Below are 25,501 nucleotides of genomic sequence, written 5' to 3'. Positions count from 1 at the left end.
TTAAATTTTTATTTCAATTGAATTTGTAAAAAATGACCGTATTTGTTCGTAGTAGATGTAGTTTAACTAAACAAAGGTATTAACCGCCGAAAAATAGACAATGTTTGCGAGTACTGTACAATTAATAATACGTAAGTACAAAGGTATGTGTATGACTTATTTTTACTGCCATTCACGTCAGTTCAACCATGAAGGGTTCGGAGTACGATTGTTATGTGTCTATTGTGTTAGCCAAGGTCACAAGGTGGCTTTTCATTTAGTATAACTTGGGTTGCTTAAAATGCATACACACTAATTATATCATTACGTAATTGCGTCAATTATACACATATATATGTATCAGTGGTGATAAATATTTTATGGGGAATTGTCATTATTATCAAGTTACTCTGTATAGGTATAAAGCATCGCATCAATAATAAAATAAAAGAAATTTAAAATCATCGGTTAATATAAAGGGTTACTAGGGTGTCATATACATAATGTATAACTATAATGCCTTTTTTTGATATTTTATACAATAACTTATGTGGTAATTTTAAGCTGAAATTCACTCTTCATTAAATAGTAACTTTCGATGATTAGTTCTAAAGGATTCTTATCACAATAGCATCTGCAGATATAAAATTTAAATATATAGGTCCCTACTTTGTTTCAGCCCGCGTAAAATAAAAGTATTCAATAGTTACAAAAAGAAAAAAAAATCACTGTTATAAGTCCATAATTATATCAAACATATAATTAAGTATTTTTTTTCATACTCGCGTTAGTTTGGCAGCTTTAAAATCCATATGTTGCATACTGCTATATTTGCTTTTTATTTTAAAGTAATAAACAAGTATTTGTACAGCTATTTAGACTTATTTAACAGTTTAACAGCATCGCATTATAAGTGCTAACAAACAATTTGCATTATCTTTGATCCTTACTAAATCCATGCATTTGATATGGAAGGAAAAACAAATTAAACATTTCTAAAATTCCGTTCAGCTGCTTCAATGACAACTCGTTTTATGTTAGTTGCTATTTATTTTCTTCAACCAACAAAATTTTAGAGTTGTTGTTTAAAATATAATTGTGGTTCAATTATGTTCAAAATAAAGCAGCCATAATCCTGTTCAAATAATGGTACAGTTTAAATAAATGAATTTTCATTTTGAAATACATAAAAGTGATATTTTTTTCGTATTTTCATATTGTTTCATAAAAATCGGACCATCGATACAACTAATAATACAGAAATATCCTTTTAACTTTCCTTTATTAGGAAAATATTTATATTTGATGCTTTCTTTAAATCGGCTTTTTGTGAAGTATCTCAAAAGTTTTAGCAATGAATGGGGTCGCATAAATAACGTGCAATTGGTAACAATTAATGAAAATGAAATCACCAATGTCAACACGTGTAGGTAATTCTGCAAATTGGGTACAACTTTAATACACACGTTGGCAAAAGACAGTGAATTATGAGTAATCATATTTTTTGATTGAAATAATAATAGAAGATGCCGCATTAAACCATTATAATAATAAAATTGCAAAACTAAACAAAACTTCTACAAAAGTGTGATAAACTGGTAAAACGTGGCATGAAAATGAAACGCAATTAACATAATTATAGGTAATAACTAACCCCAAACCAATTTTTGAGTTTCCTTTCTAATTTAAAAATGACGTAATACATTTTACAACGCGATTGAGAATGAATTTGACTAATGTTCTCGTATAAATACGTAAAATACAGTAAACAATCGAATTTTTTTCTTTACGCTTATAATACCATACACCTTTTAACCAATATAATATATTGCTGTAAAGCAATTATTGTTTACCACAATCAGACCAAAATTACCACATAAATATATACTTTTGTCTCATAAAACAAACAAAAAAGGCCCTTTAAACTAGAAACATTAAATTTATGTAAAAAAAGATACATGCATGAAATTTAAGCTTTGATATGAGTTTCTTTTAATAATAATAAAAAATTACGCAACTAAATTCTACGTTTCAACCTGTTACCTATACAGTAGATATTTTCTCAAAAAGTACAGTAGCTTACAGAAGCGTATGTTCTGATGGTAAAATAGGAAATTTAATTCGGTCAGTTCAAAATTATTAAATGAGTCGTTTTTTGCGAAATTACTGTACCGTATACAATTAGTTTAATAAAAATTGTAGGTGCTTGGTTGCTGTGGCTGTTAACCTGTTAGTTTGGCGAGTGGCATTTGGCAACGACGAAAAATCTTCTAAAACAGTTTTAATCTGCCCTTGACGGGCTGTCTGGCAAATAATAAGTTGTAAAGACCTTCTAAAACGGAATAAGTATCAGAGGTGAGGTTACGTTTGTCCGTTTTTACATTTTTCTTTTCGTGAAACACATAACAAATTACCGGCAACATACCTTTCCGATTGGTCGTCCAATTAAAAGTAACTCCTACGAACCAATAGAAGTACATTCATAACGGTATAATAGCACGGTAAATCTAATTAGATCGAGTTTAATTTGTTAATAGCTGCGTAGGTTCCCTAATTGTTCATTCGTTAAGACATTACATATTAAATTCTTCGCACTTTTCGTATGTACTGTTTGTGTACAATAAATGTAAAATGCTAGTGGTTCTTATCTACCAGGTAGTACGCATTATAGAAATAATCTATACTACCTATATTAAAATAATTTTATGTATATCGCTCAGTTAATCGTGGACAAAACGGTTAAAAATTCCAGTTTTCGATTAATGATTGTTAAAAAAGCAATAAAAAATGTAGGAAGATAGCAGACAGTACAACATTCTGGAGTTAACTGACGACTTATAAAATGTTTAAATAAAAAATGAGAACGTTGCTTAGCCAGCCTACTTTAGATACTCCGGAAGTTATTGTTTAATCATTAATTTTGACACATTCCAGTTGGAAATAAACAATTGGAAAAAAGTGGATGGGTCTAAACGTCTACACAGTTGGTTGCATACATTTTGACATGTGGTAACCATTAAATTTTTATTTCAATTGAATTTGTAAAAAATGACCGTATTTGTTCGTAGTAGATGTAGTTTAACTAAACAAAGGTATTAACCGCCGAAAAATAGACAATGTTTGCGAGTACTGTACAATTAATAATACGTAAGTACAAAGGTATGTGTATGACTTATTTTTACTGCCATTCACGTCAGTTCAACCATGAAGGGTTCGGAGTACGATTGTTATGTGTCTATTGTGTTAGCCAAGGTCACAAGGTGGCTTTTCATTTAGTATAACTTGGGTTGCTTAAAATGCATACACACTAATTATATCATTACGTAATTGCGTCAATTATACACATATATATGTATCAGTAGTGTTAACGAAGTTATCTTATTGATCTATCCGTGTTCTAGTCGGGTCAAGTTACTCATATTGTAGATCTACAGTATTCTATATAAAAAAAAATTTAGGGTACCCCACAGATTAAAAACCAATTTTGTATTCCGTTTTTTTTCTTCGAATTTCCTCTTTTCGATAAACATGATTTAAATTAATACAATAATGTGAAATGGTGGCTACAATCAATGGGTAGTTGAAAATAATAACTTATTTGTTCATCTATTCGAAATACATATTATATTGTGATGTCTCGTAATAAATGCCGAGGTAAAGGTCCCCGATAAATGGACTCATTTCTCATTTCGTTGAAATTTTAATACGTTGCAGTTTACTTTACAAGATTAGATGTAAATAGTTTTAGTTTAGATCAGTTTTTCACATAGTTTTCGGGCTTCGAAAAAAAGAAGCCCCAGAAGAGAAACTTAAACCAATCTAGTTTAATTTGATAAAAAAAACTGTACTCCTACAATTGTGTAAAGACTCACTTCGCTCATGTTGTCTTTTCCTACTGCAATCTTATACTCCTGCCCTAATCAAACTTGAATGATTTTATTTGATTGTTTTATATACCAAGGTTATGGTAGGAAAAGACAGCACGAACGAAGTTATACAGACCGGGGTTGGTTTGTTTTTCTACTGCCTTTTTTTTTGAAGCTCGAATACTATGTAAATATAAGTAACTGCACAACATACTAAAATTTTAACGAAGTCGGAGATTTATTTCAGTGTTAATTCTTTAGAAACCACTGCCAATGGATGATTAAAAACTGCATAACAAACAAATGTTTCGGTTATTTGAAACAATACAAGTTGAATGTCTTCCAAACTTTCTACTTGTCATTAGAACGAGAGAAAGGTACATTTTCACCGTCACATACATTCCGCGATTTGGTACTAGACAGTAAATATTAGAGAATTAATAAACAACCACAATAATTGAAATCGAAAGTGATCAAAAACCGGAAATAATTGGTAAGAATTTAAAAAAAAAGTAGGCCACCGGTAAAATTCGTATACGGGGACGGTATATGGCATTACTATGGTAAATAAATCAAAAACTGAAGCCGATACTAGGAATATTATATTTTGAAACATAAAATCTCAAAATTTTACTAGTTACGTGTACATTTTATTTGTATAGCTTTCGTTTCAGTATTTATAGTATACTTTTGTCGTCCAATACTGTACATTCCGTTTTACAAACAGACCATATAACAAAGCATTTTGTATTATTTTGCGGAAGTAATTTTTTGACGATTGTGAAAGCAGTAAGTCAGTTTTTTATACGGAGAAGCTATTATATTTATGTATGTGTGTGAGTTTGAGCTAAATTAATTAATACACATGTTGTAATATGTATGAATATATTATATATCGTATATGTCGTAGTATTTGTTTGAGGATTAGGATTCAGGACTTATCTTATGTTATTAGGTATTATCTTTTATTTCTTTAATCTCAACGTATATCTAATGACAAAAAGGTTGTAAAATAAACGCATGCAACGCACTATTCAGGTACCTTTGTTTTTATTGCCACTAAATTTTGCCAGCAAAAGTGGCTTGGATTTAAAAAATATATTCGAATAAATTAAATATATATATAATAAAGCTCTATATCCAACATTTACCACGCACGCGCTGCGCACGTTCCCAGAGGGATGCATCAAACGCAACTCGTTATACAGGATGTTCGGAATAGCTATACACCGAGAAAAAAATTTTAAAAACTCCAAACTTACGATATTTAAATTCTAGTTCAGTTATTTTAATTCGAAAATCACCACTCTGAGCACGGATTTTCGTATATACCCTGCATACTAAACAGATGTTTTATTAATACTATAAAATATCGACAGTTAGTAACAATAATAAATAAAACGATGTTTTTGATTAAAAAGGAGACATCAAAGGTAACATTAGTTCATCGGATGTTTGCTGAAAGGATTTTTGTTACATAAAGAACACACATTTACTAATTAAACAAATAAAAATCTGCTAATCGTAAGGATAATAGAAAAAGCATTACTCTTAAAATAGTTAGAAATTTTTCTTTGGCATTTTCACTGAAATATTTCACTATTTGCTCGGTTTTATAAATATCGAGAATATAATACCATTAGGTGTCGTATTGAAAAATGTTCATATAACAACATAAACGATACTGCTATTGTTTTGAAAACTTGCTATTAAAACATAAATGGGTTGGATTTCGTAATCTACGGCATGATAGCGGATACCAGAGGAGTTTGACGTGAGAGGGGAGTAGGAAAAGCCTCCCCCGATGGGGTAGGTGTTGTGCGAAAATAGAAAAAGAGAAAAATCAATTTTAACGTTATTCCATAAAATGTTGCTATTTTTAATACATGACTAATTGCCCTGCGGCATGATGATATGGCAGGGATGAGAATAAATGCTGGCCCCTCCCTGTTTTATTACGTATGTGTTATGTAAGTAAGCTTATGGGGGGGAACTCCCCCCTCTTCACCCCTATACTAATTATGTTTCGAAAAAAGGAAAATTTTATGGATTAACCTCAACAATTGATTTTTTTCTTATTTTTTTATTCGGTCTCCGCACCTTCGGGAGGGAGCTATTCTTACTCCATCTCTCGTCCCCCGGTTCCTTACGGAAACCGCTATCATGTTGCATGTTACTAAAGCAACCCCATGTAAATTTCTTCGCATTAAGCAAAAAAAAAAACAAACAAAAGCGTTAAATAAATTAAGTTTGATGCAACCTCATTGTTAGTCGATACAAAAATTACATACATTAAGAACTACAAGTTAGTTGTTTAAGGAACTAAAATAATACTTTCAATATTAAAATAAAGCGTTACGGTAACCGTAGTTATTCAAAATTAAACCGAGACAGGTCCGTACAACAAATTATTGCCGTTTTGCCACTCAAAATAAAATATGTTCTTATAAAAAAAGAGTAAAACAATTGCATGTTAACACAGCTACTTTACAGTTTTATTATCACACATTCGAGTCGCATGTTGCGACTTTAAAAAGTCAAACTAGATGTACAGAAGCTGTTTCCTGAAACAAAAAGAAAATAACAGTCAGTCCTGTTTTTTTGTTTTTAAATACAAATTACCGTAAAGAACCAATAGCATACACTATTTTACTGTATTAAAGTATAAAAACGAGATAAAAAACCATTACAAATATTAACTAATTTTCAAGAACGCAAGTCAAAAATAAACTTCGGAATAACTGTAGTACTTTTAAAGATATAAAAGTTAAATTTAAAAGCAGCAGATACAAGTACAATTTTTGTGGTAACAGATAATAATTTTGTATTGAGTAATAAATGTAGCACGTAAAAATTGGTCAAGTGTTCTGCCGAAAACTAAAAAATAAAATAATAACTGCATTTTAACCACTTCCATTATCAAGTTCTTTATTCTTTTGCAAATAATAATATGTATATTAAATTATAGTGTTATACGGCGATAATCTTGCATATTAGCCGCGTTAATTACGTGGATAACATTTTTTTAATTAAGTTATACTCGTTTCGTGCCTTATATGTTCCAAGATTTATAATCCATAATCGACACTACAACCATGCACATGATACTACATTTGTTTGTATACTTTTACGAATTTTTATTTAATACCAATGAGTACCCAGGTATCTACAGATATATTATAAAAACTTGATTAACATTTACGAGAAATAACCTGTTTGTTTCCCTATAATCTATACTAAACTTGCCTGTTTATGTACTTAAAGTATGAGTTTCTTTTTCTGAAAATTACGATTTATTAAACGTGCGTCTAGAAACGAAGTATTGCTTCGTTAATAGAATAAACGCCAATTAAAGCGTTATATTATTTTCAACGGCGTATAAAACACTAACTTGTAAAATGTAGTGTATGCCTGGTTTGTACAGCGGTCAAAATTAACTTACCTCACCCAATGTATCCTGCTGTTAATGAGACAATTAAAGCTAATAACGCGGTAGCCACTTGACCATAAGTGGAAGGTGCATTGATGGCAGCACCTTGAACGATTGCTTGATACTCTTCTGGGGGGGCATCTTCCACTCTAAAAACATCGCCATACCTGTCCAGCAGGTCCATGATTACGCCATTAGTCCATCCGAAACCAAACTGCACTTCGTATTCTCCACCACCTCCATGACCTCCTGACACCGTTGCGTCATACTAAAAGAAACGTGGAGTGTCAATCTTAAAACTTATCCGGAAAGTCCACTTCGCTCATTACCTTTTCGTACATGGTGGCTGTTTCATTGAAAGATTTATAATTCGATCTTGTCCATTTTTCGGCAATTTCGAAAGCTAGACGTTGTGCTGCTTCATCGCCGGTACTATTTAATCCAACTATCATAATGTGTTGTAGAGGTGGCCACGCATTCGGGAAATCCCACTGTTCGCCAGTATGCTCTTTTGTAGTTGGTATACCGCCAGGGTACATCACATTCACTGTCTGCAAATATTTCAGGACAAGTCGAACTATTTTTTCTTTCTCTTCCTTCTTGTAACAGCCTGTCCATAAAGGAGAAATGTTGGTCGGGTAAAAGTAGTCTCTTTTTATGGAATTTATAAGATCGTAATCCAACCAAGAGCCGACCTCTTCGTGCCAAAGCACTGCCGTAACAGCCTCTAACCATTCTTCGGCAATGTCAGTGTAATTACTAGCTTTATCCTTGTTACCCAGAATTTCATGAAATTCCGCTAATAAAACCGCGTTCCAATATATCATTGCGTTTAAATCAACTGGGACGATTGACCTAGTGTTTAGATTTGTTAAGTTTCCTGCGAATAAAAAAATATTAAGAATCCACCACAAAGCCAAAGGATAGAGGACCGTCTTAATAACAGATTTTTTTTTTATTATTACCTTTGTTTGTAGCGTTTGTAATGAACCACCGACTAGAAAAGTCCCAACCCGATTCGGCGCCAGCTTTTAATTCAGAATAATGAAATTCTTTCATATCTTGATCTTTAAAAATAGCTGCGCTATCAATATCTTCCGAATAGGACTCGGGGCGCGGGCCCTTTGAAAAATCACCGTACACAGCTAACGTATAGTTTTTGCCGTCGTGTAAAATCGTTTTTGTGTGTTTAGTTAGCCAATAGTCTAATTCCTTTTCCATTATACGCATGTTGTCAGCGATAAATTTAATATCATTAGTAAAATCGAAATAATTTTTAATCATTGGAATCATCAAGGGCGGCTGAGATCTTTCCATGTAATATATTCGTCCACCGTTCGGTATATGACCGTACGTGTCTACAATATACAAGAAATTTTCCAATTTTCCTCTTACTGTCTCGTACATTTCGGACAAAAGAAGTCCTTGCACTATCCAGTAAGAATCCCAGTAATAGAACTCCCTGAACCGTCCACCAGGCACGATTACAGGATGAGGAACCCAAACAATGCTGTACAAATCTTGGTTTTGCTTAACTTCCTCTTTCATCTTTCTTCCTAATTCTTTCCAGATGAGATTCAATGATACACCCCATTCACGTAACAGTGGATCTTGAATCTTATCTAAATACTTTGGGTATTCGACCCAATCGTTTGGTACCCAATCTTCGAATTCCTGACCTGCAGGCTCGAAGTTATGGCTCAGGAATTGTTTTACGTCATTATTTGTTGGGGTGTTGTTATGTTTTATCATAAACTGTTCGAATATTTCTAACGTTTCGTTAGCTGGACGTTTCAATTTCATATCGACGAATGTCTTTGAATCTTCGTAAATTTTGGCCATTTGTATAGTATGAAGTAATGGCCCGTGGCAGTAAATAAGGCTGCAAAACATAAAATTATACTGTACACTTGACGTCGATAAAGTTTGTTGTTAGAACAAGACGGTGCTGTGATAATAATTCTGTGCAGTAAAGGAAAGAGCAATTAATGTAACGGGCAAGGTTTTATCTATCAAGGATAACAAGACCTACAAAAGAAACAGATTGCAGCTGACAAACAGACTTACCTGCTACAAGGAGGACGATTTTCGCTTAAACATAACGACGTGAAGGCTAGCAAAACATAACACAGTGGAAACAATTTCGATCCTAGAGCCATAACGTTTTGGAAAAACGGGCACATTATTTTAAAAAAAAAAATTAACTATCTAAATATGTATTACTAAATATCACAATAATATCGCACTGGGTTGTTTTGTAGTAATGTCTATTTATTTACTGAGGCACTTGAAGATGAATAATTCTTCTTTTATTGTTTTCGCTCTCTTCAGCCAGCGAAGATATGAACCGCTGTTAATACGAAGAGTATTCTCCACGATACTCCTGCGAAGGAAGATAAAAAAATGCTGTAGGTAATCAGCAACAGCACAAACGCGAAATAACTGATCGACCTTTCATTAGTTGCTATTATTACGGTTTATAACAATCACAAATGGCAACCGGCAAAAATACAATTAATTAATTAACAAATGGTAGGTATGTCTCAAGTTACTACTTCCGATGCCCAAGAGAGTAGTACAGCATTTGATACAGGATTATGTTTCTCGATGCGTTAAATATGTTTCGTTATCACGCCGTAAAAACTTGTACCGCGATGCTGCGTACTGTTTTCCAAGCCGCAACTTCGAATAAACTAATTTATCGCTCAGTCAGGTGAAATAGCTACTTACGCAGCTTCTGACGTAAAGTCGTGCCCCCAGATTCCATTGGTTGGCTCTGACACACCTTCGGAAGGGAATGACATTCAATGACTTTCGTAGAAGTCAAAATAAAGTAAGGCAACAGGGCAATCAAGATGATAAATTGACAAACTCACAGTAGTATCTGAATCAAGTTCATATACTTGCCTATAACTATACCAAGAACCGACAATAGGAGAAGATACAGACGTTATTCTGTATTCTCCAACAGATATCCATCGCTCATCAGACGCAAAACCGATAAAAAAAAATGACGGAACAATATTTTCCCAAACATATCTTAATTACATCATCGTAATTGACGTATTAATGTAGAAATTCCTTCATACAATTTCTAATTCTAGCAACAGTAATTGTAAAATATGAACCGTCATTATTTTTGAAATTGAAGGTGTTTTCCAACCGGTAAATGAAAAGAACACAAAGTTCGTGTCCTTTTGACGTCCTTGCTAAATTCCACAGTACATTTCTGATCATATTTAACCAGACTTGTGGGGAAAACATCGTCGCAATATTTGAGATATAAAAGTGCAATTGGTAGGCAATTGCAAGAAAAAAAACTATGAACTTGAACATAGTTCTTTATATTGCATTATGCATAATATTATTTCCTTTTCGGTCGATATTTTGTTTATTGGTTACTATTTTTACAATAACATATTGCGCAATGTAAGATAAAGTATTAATAGCTGTATTCACACCTCCTTTTCTACCGAAAAAGCCACATTCTGATCATACAATTTCTACAGTTGCGTCATTCTCGCACGCATTATCGCAATAAGCTCGTACAAGGAAACTTCGCCCATATTAGTAATGAGCAACAGGACGTAGCTGCGGGTAGGCCAAAGCTCATAAAACGACAATTAGGGAACAAGTGCTGGACCTCCCATTATATTAACTAAAAAGCCCAAGACGTTTTGCTTAATTCAAAATTGTGCGGCGTTTTTATTTTAATTTTGCAAAACTTTGTCAAAATCGAGGGCTTTTTTTCATATATATTGTCCAAAAGGTGATTAAAAAATCAGAGCCAAAACAGGGTTGTAGATGTAGATAATTTTAAACCAGTATCAACCTTTTTACAGCAAACTCCATTTGGCTTTCATTTTTTACACATTGTAATAATGAAAAGAAATGGAATTGATAGTTTCTTTAGCTCTAGGTTCATTCAATAAGTAAAGATTTTGAAATTTGGAGACTCTTTAATTATATCTATTAACATACCACAATATTTTTTAGTTTTCAGGTTTTCACGGCCAGCGTAGGCACATGAATTTGATAAATGTTTTCCCGGTTGTTCTACAGTGATCCATTGACGTTTCGCCATTTCTTAATTGCGAAATTCCATGGACCACGGAAAACCAGACGGGAAAACATTATCGAATCTTCAATATTTTGGATTATCCATTTCCATGGAGTTTAGAATTTTTTGAGTTTCCTTTTAAGCTTCTAATGGCTTCAATGGTCAAATTATCGCTCATCTTATACATAATATAACGTATGATCGGTAATAATATCAGAACTTAACGATAGAAAATACGTATGCAAAAGTATCTTACACTTAAGTAAAATACAAAATGCTTTTCTCAAAAAAGTATTCAAATGCAAAATGGAACTAGGTATATTGTATTTGCATTTTAAATGCAAGTATTTCAAATAAATCACATCTCTAGCCTCTACCGTATAATATACAGTATCACGAAACTCGAGGAGTTTTGCGTTATCTGTTATGTAACACGGTATAGGTATGTCAAAAAGATCCTAACTTTCTTGTGTAACGTAAACATCAACTACAAAAGGATGCAGCAAACCGTCATAGTCAGTAATTTTTTAACACAAAATTATATAGAGGTATAGATCTATATTCACGGGGTGCCTAAATTTACTTTTTGTGTAGGTAGCTAGGTAAGGAATATAGATAAAGTACGTACCTTTTTTTTTTAACATTATTAAAACAAACTATCAACAATGGCCAAACCTTATGATATTGTTTTGAATGACTGTTGGCACGCGTTTGTTTTGCTTTATTTAGGTATATATGTAGGAGGGAGTAATTTAACAAAAAATAAATGCACAAAAGTATGTCAGCTTGGGTATAGACGCATGGTGAGTTAATAACTGTACTGATCAAATTTAAATTTTTAGAAATCTTAATAAATTTATTGTACACTAATATTATTAAGGCTTTCATTTAAGAAGCTTAAAGGTGTTTTGTAGTTTATTATATAAATTATTATTTAGTTCCTACTTCGATACTTAGTTTGTATAAAGATCAACAGGCAGTTATAGGGCTGGAGATGCAACGTAGGGAAGTAATTATTAAGAAGGGAGTCAAGTCACCGCATCATTAAAGGCAGTACAACTGTAGGGATATATATATAAGGGCAAAAGATTAGTATGCTTAAATTTGCAGATGATATAGCTGTGTTAGCATGTAGCAAGGAGGAGTTAGAGATAGCTTTAAATAAAATGGAAGCGGTATTGACAAAACAGTATTGTACGAAAATAAATAAAAGTAAAACAAAAATACTTATATGTAAGGGAAGAAAAAGTAGGTAAATATAGGAAACACAGTAGATAGAGAAGGTTAGAAATGAAGAGGTATTAGAAAGAATAGGAGAAAAGGGGACTCTATGGAAGTCAATAAGGAATAGGCGAGATAGGTTGGTAGGACACCTTCTCAGGCATGAAGGGTCAAGTCAGAGACATATTATAGGCAGAAACAGAGGAGTTAAGAGGAGTAGAAATAAACCTAGATTAGATTAGTGTTTTTCTAGTTTTGGGGAAATGCGAAGATTAGCTCAGAATAGGAAAGAGTGGATGTGCGTCTTAGAACTGACGACCTTATGATGAAGATATTCAATTCCTGACATTACTATACAAAACTAGCAATCCGTAAGTTTTAAATAAGGAATGGAGCAGTATCTAAAATTAAAAAACCCAGATAGATCGTAAGACAAAAGATGAACAATTCACAGAAAATCCTTCTCGTAAACAGGTAAAAATAAATGAAAAACATGAGATGTTGATAAACAGTTCCTTTTGCTGTTGGTTTTTGTCATATTACGTCAGATGCTGTGGCATTCTTGTTTCAAATTATTTGTTTCAATTACTACTTTAGTAGACACCAGATGACTAGGAGAAGTAAACAACATAATGACTTAAACAATTCTATCATCTTTTATTGTTAATTATTGAGACATTATTGAGACTTATTGAATTGTACATTCAATATACGTATATTGTTATTGATACTTATCAGAACTTTATTACCTACGTTTCTCAAATAAATAAAAAAAAGCGCTCGAGGAGGAAATCAATACAAGTGTATCTGTCAAAAAAAAAAATAAAATTATCCATTTCTGCACTAATTATATTGTGTTGCGCAAGCTATTTTTCTACAGATTTTATTTTATTACATGCTGTTATGAGTAAAATGAGAAAATATCACGTTGTTCACTTAACAATATTTAAATCTTAAACCCTCTAAGATTAAGCACTTATCTTTTAAAATTTGTAATTAGCTTAAGCAAATTGCTTAATAAAATACATTGTACATTAAAGTGAGCATTGTATCTACTTTATCATGGTTCTTTGTTTTTTTTTTTCTACGTAAAAAATTCAAATTCGATGCAATTTGCTCATTGAACTAATTTATAAGTTAACGTATTGACCGCCTTGCTGGACTTTTGAAAATATTCCAAGATTAGAATCAGTATAAGTATAGTATGATGCAAATGTTGACTCTTGATAAGATAAACATGCCTTCATGAAAACAATTTGCTAACAATTTTCATCGGAAATGAATAAGTATCTATTAGTGCTGTATTTATTTGCGACATTATTTGATAAACGTGACACACCTCTCATCATTTTTACTATAGTCATCCATTTTAGCCGTAACAACAGAATATTAATTAGTCATCTTTATCACAAATGACGCACTACAATAAGTTACATCCAAATGCAACAGTTATTATAATATAGTATATATACAGTAGTGGTGATCGCGACCTCAGGGGTTGTCGTAAAAAATCTTAACCGTTACAGAAAAATTGATTACGTCTTCTTAAGTGGTATAGGTTTAGCTGTAAGGCGGGTTAAGATCGATTAGAGATTAAAAAGGGTTATGATTTCATGCTTGGTATTGTTTGAATAATGCTTGATATTCAGGGTTGATTGACGTTTCGCCAACTACTGTGGCTGGCATCGCATTGTGTAACAGTAAAAAATTAAACATAGCCTTAACTTTATATCGAACTTTCTTACGGGGCATTAGTTTTACTTTTCTTTGGGTAGTTGTGAATTTAAATCGTAACATGTTGAACGTATTAAACAATTCAAGCGAACACTGTCATTTCTTAAACTTCAAACAGGGTGGAAATAATCAATGATTATGTAAATCCTTCATTTTATTATTTATAAACAATTATTATCTAATATGAAATATTATTTTGAAAATTCATTTCTGAAATTTTACGCACTACAAACTACTTCAAATTAATGAAGGAAAAATTGTTGCTGCCCCAGCCGGGAATCGAACCCGGGAATTGTTATCTATTTTTCATTACGACTTTTTGACCTGGCAAATTATACTTTTTTACAGTAATACTTGTTTCTATATATACATGTTCATACTTTATGGACGGACATGTGGATTGTATTCCAAAGGTTAAAGAATCTTAGTCAGTTCATTTTAACTTTGAAAATTGAATTTTTGCCAAACAGATGGTGCTTGTTTTAACTAAGCTTTTACTGGCAGCTTAACAAAAAAAAAAATTAGTACCAATAATTGATTTTATTTATCTTTTTGAAGATAAAAAGAATTCTCATTTACAGTTTTATAAACTTACTACAATATGGCTAGAACTCGTTCTTGACTATAAAAACGACCGAAGTTATGGTGATTATATATTACTAAAATAGGGAAACACGATAATTATGAAACAAAACATATCAAGTGTTGCTTTTTCTTTTCGTTACGAATTAGTTCACCAAGTAATTTTATATTTGGCTATCAGGGGCGTACTTAGGACACTAAGCTACTATTTGCGGAAAACGAGGTGAAAATACATACATACACAGGCTACATTATGAACTAGGTTTCGCGAAAGTACTTTCCAATAGCTATCATTTATAGTTCTAACCCCTATAAAACTTTAATCATTGGACCTTACATGTGCGAACGACGGTCGTTCCCCACTGATGATATTTCGCGGAAAATCGTCATTTAATTGAAGTATAATAAATGATAAAAACTGCTAACGTATTATAAATGTTTGTGTCGTCATTCTGTGGAAATGTACCTACCATACTTTTAAAAAATTTTTATCAACTATAAGACAGTAATTAAATTGCAGCCATAACAAAAACAAAACAGTTTTTATCTCACTACCGTTTTAATAATTATAGCGATATTTTTAAAATAAATAAACATTAAAAATGTTAAAGTAAATTACATTAGGTTACTAATATTCGGTGTTAAAAAAAATCCAGAAATTATCATTTCTTTTATCTACTGTTAGTGTTGATAAATAGTTATATAAAATTGTTAATAAAAGTATATAATTAAACTGTCTGACCTGACCGTTTTGCATCGCCGACACTGCATTTTACACAGTCACTAGCTTTACAATATAATAAAAAAATAAAACGCCTTCTAACAAAATTATCATTTTTTGTTTACACAATCGAAATAGTTCATTAACATCCACTTGTAGGTAAATATGTGATTTTTTTTCTACACATACAATAATAATTTATACATATTCGAAGGCAATACCATAACATTCGTGTTACAATAAATTATAAATTTACCTGTAAATATAAATAATTTTCAGGGTTATGACTAAGTTTTCACAAAAAAAATTGTTTGTTTTTCATTCAAAAATTTGCCACACAATACTAACGAAATTTTCCATGAGCTCCTACAATTTCAATTACTGTAAAATTGACGGTATGTACATTTTCTGTGCATTGGACAAACGCGATGGTATTTGGCAATATGTTATGAGGAACATTTTTATAAATAAGCTTTTACTTTCATCTCAAACACATACATATATAGGTATGTTAATCAATTCTCACCTCATAGTTTTACCGTTGTCACTAAATGTTGTGGAAAATCACATCACAATATTTACAAATCTCTGAACAAAATTGATTTAAATTTTTTTCCTATAGTCGATTAACATGATTCACGCACAGTCAAAAACGAAAACACAAACGGGTAAAAAACAAATACGTTTATAGGAAGCCAACGCATTCCTGTAACTTTTTGGCTTCACAAAGTTTAATTATCTGGTTCTTATTATATGCTCTCCCCGGCTCCCCCTTATTAACCTTTGAACGGCTGCGCTAAATGTAATGATACAAAAAAAAACTTTAGTTTTGATAGGTTGAAGCTGCACCAGATATAAATAAAATCGTTATAGAATAAGCAGTGGTGACTCGTTATAAAACGAATCGGGAGTTGTAGAAATATTTACTCGCCTATTTTTGAACTATGACCCTTGCAAACTTGCCTATAACTTGAGCGGCTTTATGTTAACAAATAAGGGTGTATACAGCAAGGCGGGTTTTCGAAGTAGTGCACAGAACTGTCTCGTGCGGTCCAGTTCAGTAATATAGGGTTGTTCGGAAAGTCATTTCGTTTTTTCCCGACATAGGATTTAATTGTACTCTTTTGCACCCAACTTCACATTTAAGCCGTATAATTTTTATATGCTTTGAGAGCTCATGTAGCAAGGCGTGTGGGTGAAAAATTCCAATTAATTCTACGCAGTAGTTTTTGGTTGGTGCCCTTTTAAATATGGAGAGCGATAAGCAGCATTTTCGACATATCTTACTGTTTTACTACAGAAAGGGTAAAAATGCTGTTCAAGCCAGAAAGAAATTGACTGATGTGTATGGAGAAGGTGTGTTGACAGTACGCCAGTGCCAGAACTGGTTCGCTAAATTTCGATCCGGCAATTTTGATGTCGAAGATGCACCACGTTCGGGAAGGCCGGTTGAAGCTGATAAAGACGCGATAAAGGCATTAGTTGATGTGAACCGGCGAATAACAACACGTGAGATCGGATTGAGGTTAAATTTATCAAATTCAACAGTTTATGACCACTTGAAAGGCCTGGGATTATCCTCGAAGCTCGATGTATGGGTTCCCCATGTTCTCACAGAGAGAAATCTGTGTCGCCGCATTGACGTCTGCGATTCGCTTCTCAAACGTCACGAAAATGATCCGTTTTTGAAGCGCATCATCACTGGGGACGAAAAATGGGTTGTATACAACAACGTCAAACGCAAGAGGTCATGGAGCAAAAAAGATGAACCGGCTCAAACCATTTCCAAAGCCGATATTCACCAAAAAAAGGTGATGCTGTCTGTTTGGTGGGATTTTAAAGGAATCGTTTTTTTTGAGCTTTTACCGGATAACACAACGATTAATTCGGAAGTCTACTGTCATCAGCTGGACAAACTGAATGATGCACTTCAACAGAAAAGGTCAGAACTAATCAACAGGAAAGGTGTAGTGTTTCACCAAGACAACGCGAGACCTCACACAAGTTTGGTCACTCGCCAAAAGCTTTTACAGCTTGAATGGGATACAATGCTACACCCACTATATTGTCCAGACCTGGCACCATCGGATTATTATTGGTCCGGTCACTCCAAAATTTTTTAGACGGTAAAACCTTCACCTCAATTGAGGAGGTCAAAAACCTCCTCGATCAGTTTTTTGGCAGCAAAGACCAAAAATTTTATGAGCGTGGAATTATGCTACTACCAGAAAGAAAACTGTCTTCAATTTCCACAAAAAAAAAACGAAATGACTTTCCGAACAACCCGATATAAAGCATATCGCGACGGGTTCGGCTAGAGACCTAGAGAATTTATTTGGATTACCACTTAACACGGCCGGCAAAGGGCGATTTTGCACAAGCCCATCAACGTCGGGTGTAGTGTAGAATGCACAGATACACTAAATTACAATATTAACAAATTTTAGTAATTAGCAAAAAAGCATAAACATTATATTTTTTGGTAGTTCTGCACCTATACATCGGCCGCCCCTGGGAAAAGGAATTTGCATTTCTATTCAATTTCTGCGTGGTATAGCATTTAATTGACAAAGAACATCACATTATTGCAGATAACATTTTATACTTACTTGAACATAGTGCATATGTACCTCTAAGATTCAAGTCGTTTTTCAACTAACGTTAAAAAATATTTCAACACTAAAAACAGATTAAGTGCGTACAATTGTTTTATGAGAACATAGCTGCAACTTGTAAAAAATGTTTATTTATGTTTGACAAAGGGAAATTGGTTAAATTACTTTAAAAACATAAAAATTTGCATGTACAATTTGAATATATCGTATATGCGTATATGGGAAACGTTCACTATCTACTTTTGTTAAAAACTCGAGATAGTTCAGAGTGATACGGAAAATAAAGTGGTTCCAGTATGAGTTTGGGAAATTCTTTCGATTATTTCCCAAATAAGCATCGGAAACGATTAATTAGTCATATGAAAATTACCATCACCAAGAATTTCGATCTAATAGAAATGTAGAATTTAATTTTTTGCGTCAACGCAAAAGGGAAAGTTTTTAACAACAGTAAGACAATTTTCATTAATTTAAGGATGAAATATGCCGTACCAAAATTATTTTTACGACACATGTAGCAACTATGAGGACAATCGGTAATATGATTACTTACGATCAATTATAAATTGATGGCACAAAAATTAAATTAATATTAAGCGACATGGACAGATTAAATTTCAAATTTAAATTTTATTAAATAAAATAAAATAACGAATGACGGGAAACTTTCCTCAAGAAATAATTAATATTTTACATTAAGTACAATGTTATCTGCAACTTTTTAAATTAATGAATTCAATGCATTATGTTCGTTATTGACTGCTCCATTTTATCGCAAATTTTATTAGTTATTTTTAAATAAGTCAATGTTACTGACAGCATACTTTTTATAAAATATAAAGATATGTTTCAACCATTGTGAATTCTGAATACCACAAAAATTCATTAAAAGAAACAATTAACCGTATTTTTAAAGTAGCTATATTATTCCTGAAAAGTTGTTTACATGTTTTGAACTGACTTTTTTTTATATATATGAACAATGAAAAACCTATTGAACAATACTTGGTTGAAACACGTGAGTTTTATTAAGTAAATTTGTAAAACATTTATCCATTGTTTAATATTTGTAAAAAATTTTCACCGAATGATCACACTTTTGACCACTTTGTTAATATTACAATTGCAAAGTGGCTCACATAGAGTTTCACTTCAATTTTAATATTGGTATGACCAATAATTTTTTAGTTTTGTAATTGCAAGGTTACAAATTTATATAATAGGCCAATATTTTAAAAAACAGCAAAACTACGTTAAAATTTAACATATTCCAAATACAAAAAGGTGCATAGATTACTAATAAGAATGTAGTTCAGTGATTACCTTCTACCAATGAAAATTCAAGATAAAATTGATAATTATCGTTTAAGGCCAATGAGAAATTAAAACGTCTGACAAGTTATAATTTAATATTATTTTCTACGTTAATATTACTAATTTATTGAAATGCAATTATTGTAGACAACTTGAAGGTTTTTTTAATGAGAGTAAGTATGCAGTAAGAACAACATATTTATACGAACATCGCAACTAACTATTTTAAAACGTCGAGATATTTTTAAATTAAAATGACCATCGAGTGGTTGCATTAAATCTACCTATTTGAGATTTATTTTGGTTTTTACTTACATGAAGGTACATTAAGTTAACGTTTTGATCTCTTACACAAAAGTGCACAAGATATTAAATTATATATACTTAATATAAAAATGTTCTATTATCACCAAGGAAAATTATAACAGACATTTTGTACACAATAAATTATAATTTTCCTACGTAAGTTTTTCAATAAACGGATGAAGATTGTAAATCAGCTAAATCTAGCCAAGGCCACCAAAAATTGAACAGATAATACAAAAAAAAGCTTCTCTATTATGTTAAAATAAATGATACAACTATTTTTTTTATGTAACATTAAAAAAATCTATCTGCATGATTATTTTAGATTTTTCGAATTACAAATATTGAAAATAAGAATGAGACTGGTAATTTTTTGTAGTCATAAATCAAATTTAAAATTAGATGAAATGTAGAAATTTGTAAACAACAAACAAAATCCTTCAGTGGGATATTCCATCTTTAAGTTTCGACCTTCGTTTTAAAACTCCTTTTTTCAGCGAAATAAAAGGAATTTTAGTTATTTTTTCATCTGGGATAGACACGAGAAACCGCGTCAATAATTTTAGTTTAATTAGTAGTTTCAGAATTAAAAAATCTGCTGAAAAGCCTACAATTCACACGCTACGTGAGAAGGGTCAGGGTTAAAAATTAATGAATTTTGCGTTACCAAATTAATGGGCAGTCCCTTCTTATGATTTCATAAGGTCCGAAACCCTTAAAATGTGACACACTACATTGGACAATAAGGAAATCTGTTCAGTATCTGTTTATGTATATGTATTTTTTTAGATACCCTCTATATATGCTATTGCAGCACTGAAGCAATGGCGAATTGGTACTTTGTACAGACAAATATATTATCTACATCTATATATTCGAAATTTATTAATACCTGTTATCTAACACGCTATAATTGCTTTTTTCATAACATTACTGACATGCAATATCTGCAAGAGTATTTTTTTTTTCGAAAGCGTATACACAATGGACAATTTATTTTCTTACAAAGGGAATTTGATGGTAGTATCCACTGCACGAAATAACAATCTACATTAATTATGTTTTTAATCTCTAGATAATATATGCCTTTCAGAAGAGTAAACTATCTTCAGCTAGATCGATATAGGTAAAGACTTGTCATGTTCAATCGTGAAATGCGTGTATTACATCCAATTATATGTAATTAAAACGATTGCACAATAAGTTAAGAATAAATGAAAATTTATTTCAAAAGTTTCCAAACCAATTAGGAAAGATGCACGGTATCTCACCACATTCAATTCTTCTATTAAAAAATGCTTTTTATTAATAAGAAACAATCTGAATTTAGAATCGAATACTTCCGACAGGTACCTATAACCGAAACAATTTAAAATAAACTATTGTATTGTTTCGTAGGTCTTATTTTACCAAAATTTTAGGCAATAGTCGTTTACCCTGTATATACTGAGTTCCAAAGAAACAATACAGATTTTAAAAGAAAAAACATTGTTCAAATTGTGCATACATAAAAATTCCTAATGATTCCTAGTTTCTGAGGATTAATAAATTTAGGCATAATTTCGGAGTGCAATTGAAGCTAAAATTAATTTAAACACTCACTTGGACAGGTTTTCCGAAATATATATTTTTCACAGTACCACCAATTAATATATGAAAAATTTTTGCACCCACAAATAAATTCGATGCTTCAAAAGCTGTACAATAAACCCTACTGATTTGACCAATTAGGCATAATATGCAAGTATGAAAACCGGATGATAGTAGTTAAGACGTAATAAACAAAGGGGTGCTATTTTTAGCGTTTGCGTCCATTTATGTCCATTTATTGTCAATAAAATAATCGCATCAATAATTAAACCAAAACTACCCTCGTTTTCAGTAAAATTGATTGTAACTGAATCATGCTAGTGTTGTGTTCTAATGTGTTGCTTCTCAAAATTCATTATCACCAAAAATAAAGCATAACTTATTCAAAAACTAAGAACAACTCTTCTTTTCTATTTTGTCAAAAATGGCGGGGTTACGTGGGGAGATGGACATTTTAGATATGCCATTATGGTTAAACACTTTTAACAATAAGTATCTTTATGATTAACGTGCGTATTATTTCTAGGAGTGCCAAAACACTTCTAATGGCTAATGTTGATCTAATTATGGTGCATAAAGGTACTAAATCCATAAATGGTAAACTTTATTACTTCCTGTATCACCTATAAATAATCATCGACTCAGACCCATGCATTATTGTCCAACACTAAAATCTTCCAAAACTAGCATTGCTCTTCAATATATTTATTACTTATACATAGGGATGTGATTTATTTGAAATACTTACATTTAAATACTTTTTTGAGAAAAGCGTTTTGTGTTTAAATACTCTTAATAAACTATTTTTCACATCTTTGCTTCTGCACGTGTTTATGAACACGTACTTGGTGTAGAATGATACAAAAACAGTAACATTACGAAATACAATGAGAGTGTACCTTCAGAGATTAACTTAACCCATTTTGTTCAATACATCCCGTTAAAGTTGAAAGAAAACTTTTACTTTTCAATGGCAAAGTAAAGAAATAATAAAACGATAAAAGAATACAAAAGAATAATAACGTTTTGTACTTATTAAGGTTGATTATAACGTCAGTACGTGTATTAGTAGACATTAAAAAAGAAAGAAAATAAATGTTAAAATGCTAACTTGAACTATTTAGATGAATTGGTTATTCACAATTAAACTTTTGGAAATTATTTTAAAATTTTAGGTTGTTAAATTTAATAACCAAATGGGGATAATTCTATAGCTTGGTGAGCTAGTTAGTCAGTATTTTGATTAATTTTCTTCATTTATTTTGTGAAATAAACAGTGGGTCAATGAATTGGCCCATCTAGCGCCAACTGATGATAAAGGTCAAACTTCTTTTTTTGCCAAAATTTTTCATATTAGACATATGCTAAGTAAAAGTTAGTAAATAAGCCTTGGACTCCATGCATGCTGTAATTAGAAATATTTTAACTTCTACTGCAGTTTTCTTAAATTTGAAGATTTTGACGTTGGCCTTTATAGCTTCAACCTCCAACCCTCAGAATTAAACACCAATAAAAGCAATTTTTAAGTGGTCATTTAAATACATATATTGAAATGACAGAAACGAAACGATTTCTTAACAACATACATTTAACCATCAGTAGGGTAAATAGAGGTGCAAATACAACCAAGGAAAAAAAAGTTTATTATAAATAATATATTTTGCGCGACATTTTTAGGTAAAACTGATCACTTGGAAGTTACATAACGTTTGAAGGGTTAGGGGCGTAAACTGAAACGTTACGGTGCGTTATAGAGTGGGGGGTAATTTTTTTTAAAAACTGCGTTACATAATACTTGAACGACTCCCACGATAATACAAAAAAAAGTCACATGCACTTTGAGGAGGACGTATGCCCGGTATGTCCCATCTTCCCATTTAAATTACGACTTACCCTCTGATTGCTACACCATATTAAGATATGATGTAGAAATCAGAGAAACTAATTCAAACGATAAAACCTAACGAAAGTTAAAACAAAACCAATCGTTTTAAAATGCCAAGCATCAATTGTATAGTAATCGTTACAAAACTAATGTTATCCTTTTAAAGGGCAATTGCATGTATATTCCCCCTAGGAAAATTATCATAAATAATAAGACAATAACGATGTCATTTAATGACGTAAGATGACCGACAGCTGGAGGTGTGTCTGAAACGACATGTCGAGGAAACGTGTCGACTATAACGTAATACCTGGTGCACGTTAAAGTGATCACGTCACAGTTCACACCTGTCCATTACTACAGTAAACTAGCTTCGTCCGGTTTAAACAGTATTTTATTATTAAAATTTCAAGAAATAAAATTCTTTAAGTGATATCATTATTGTTATAAAACATTTCACGACTATTGACCTTCTGTTATCACGCTATAATTAATTCTTTAATAATACTTGCAAAGTTTTTGCAAAAACAAAGTGATACAAGGTTTCTAGAGTTTCTATAGCTTATTTTTAATTTTTTTCATAAACATTACATTATGAGAAATACAAATAAAAAATTATTTGCGACCATTATGCGTACCAAAATAGACGCTGGGTATGTTAAACTAAAATAGATAAGGTAAGGCGTAATTCAAATTAAATCGAAGCGCTAGAATTTTCCCGCTAAACAGGTAAACCAACTTTTTACTTTTTAGTGATCAATACCTGTATGCCTACTACGACTGTTAAGCAAAAATAATAGAGAGTATGTATAAATAATTACCAGAAATGCTTTTCCCTTCGAACAGCATCGTTGATTGAAGTTCCAACCAGCTAATTGTCCTTTTATCCCAATTTAATTAAAAACCACATTATAATTTGACAGTGAATCAGCTGTAGCTGTCTCCCGATAATCGCGAACGTGTGACAACGGCAAATCACTAAATATGTTCACATGCAATTTTTCCACGACACCACTAAATAAAACGGTGATATCGTCAACAATACTAAATTTGCATTAACAAAACGTCTTCCCCGTGTCTCAACTTGACCGATCAGAAACGTTTTGAGTAATTTAACCTCAAACGTCGTTCGTCACGTGTTGTACGTTTGTATTTGTTTGGCAACGTCAATGGACAGATGGACGAACGGTCTTTAAGTAAAGGATCAAAAATCGACATTCCTTTAAGTATATAAAACAGAAACTATACACCGATTGCCTGGCTATCTCAAATTGCGAGAGACAATTTTACCACTTATACGAGCTACAAGGTTATTTTTCGTCGATTATTTCGTCATTCATTTTGTCAATAAATTACACTGATTCTAAGAAAGTCCTTAGATCTTGCAATGTCTAGCAATACTGTCACCTTGACGAGTACAGTAGCCTTTCACTCTTTTTTTTCCAAAAAAAAAATTAAATTTTAAGAATTCAAACGAGCTTTAAGCATGTGATTCTATTTTAAAATATAAGACTGGAAATATGCCAAAACTTTCAGATACATCATACGTAGCTTGCGCTTTCTTTTGCGATCAGTCGTGATCCGATTTTTTGTAGCTGATACGTTTATACGAATATGATACTAATTAAATACACATGTATTGTAAAAGCATTACACAATGTTACCTGCTGATGATGAAAATTAAAATTTATTTTATTTAATTTATTGTAACATTTGCAACACTCCCTACCTGTAGTTGTAACTTATTTATTTTAGATACTTATTTCGGTTTGCAAATTTTGCAAATAAGGGTAATAAATAATAACATACGTAATGGGGAGTCAGTTCACGTAGTATTCTACACCAACCCAATTTTCACATGTGAATTTCGATAGTTTCATTGTGGACCTCTTTTGTTTCGAAATTATAAAGATCAGAGACATTATTTTATATTTTCACATTCCTACGAAAGTGAATAAACAAAAGGATAATCTTTTAGGCATCTTTATCAAAAAATTTAAAATTTTTTATTTGAAATAGATAACTGTGGTATTTACCGGCAGACGTCCAAATACCGAATTTTCGCCATAAGATCTTCTTTTTATTTTAATAGTATAAACCGCTAAAATAAACATGTAATATGCAAAATCCGTTTAAAAATTAATAAATAAATAAAAAAACATCCCTTTACAATAAATCAGAATCTTAAGACAACGGTT

General features: G+C 31.8%; 1 protein-coding gene across 4 annotated transcripts; it reads right to left on the bottom strand.

Annotated features, from left to right (window-relative positions):
• Positions 1 to 350: 350 nt before the first annotated feature.
• LOC108735269 (trehalase) lies at positions 351 to 24,791 on the bottom strand. Of its 4 annotated transcripts, XM_018467158.2 has the most exons (6): positions 24,125 to 24,787; positions 9,343 to 9,658; positions 8,241 to 9,157; positions 7,605 to 8,155; positions 7,288 to 7,543; positions 351 to 6,409 (listed from the first exon to the last, which is right to left on the bottom strand). In XM_018467158.2, the coding sequence occupies exons 2-5, from the start codon at positions 9,456 to 9,458 to the stop codon at positions 7,289 to 7,291; spliced, it is 1,839 nt and encodes a 612-aa protein (XP_018322660.1). In that variant the 5' UTR covers positions 9,459 to 9,658; positions 24,125 to 24,787; the 3' UTR covers positions 351 to 6,409; position 7,288. The 4 variants fall into 4 exon arrangements, with proteins under 4 accessions (XP_018322660.1, XP_018322662.1, XP_018322659.1 ...); XM_018467160.2 differs by lacking the exon at positions 9,343 to 9,658 and having other exon boundaries at positions 24,125 to 24,791; XM_018467157.2 differs by lacking the exons at positions 351 to 6,409; positions 24,125 to 24,787 and adding an exon at positions 16,120 to 16,389 and having other exon boundaries at positions 7,289 to 7,543.
• Between the last annotated feature and the right edge of the window lie 710 nt (positions 24,792 to 25,501).

Source organism: Agrilus planipennis, unplaced genomic scaffold, assembly GCF_000699045.2.
Source record: "Agrilus planipennis isolate EAB-ADULT unplaced genomic scaffold, Apla_2.0 scaffold15, whole genome shotgun sequence".
Classification (NCBI taxonomy): Eukaryota; Metazoa; Arthropoda; class Insecta; order Coleoptera; family Buprestidae; genus Agrilus; species Agrilus planipennis.
This window is presented reverse-complemented; position numbering and strand designations above follow the sequence as displayed.

Bases quoted from the DNA above. Each gene is read 5' to 3' on its own strand.
- LOC108735269 (XM_018467158.2), bottom strand. From the start codon at position 9,458: ATGTGCCCGTTTTTCCAAAACGTTATGGCTCTAGGATCGAAATTGTTT. The intron at 8,156-8,240 runs GTAATAATAAAA...TTTTATTCGCAG, and splicing joins TACAAACGCTACAAACAAAG to GAAACTTAACAAATCTAAAC. The intron at 7,544-7,604 runs GTAATGAGCGAA...CGTTTCTTTTAG, and splicing joins CAGCCACCATGTACGAAAAG to TATGACGCAACGGTGTCAGG.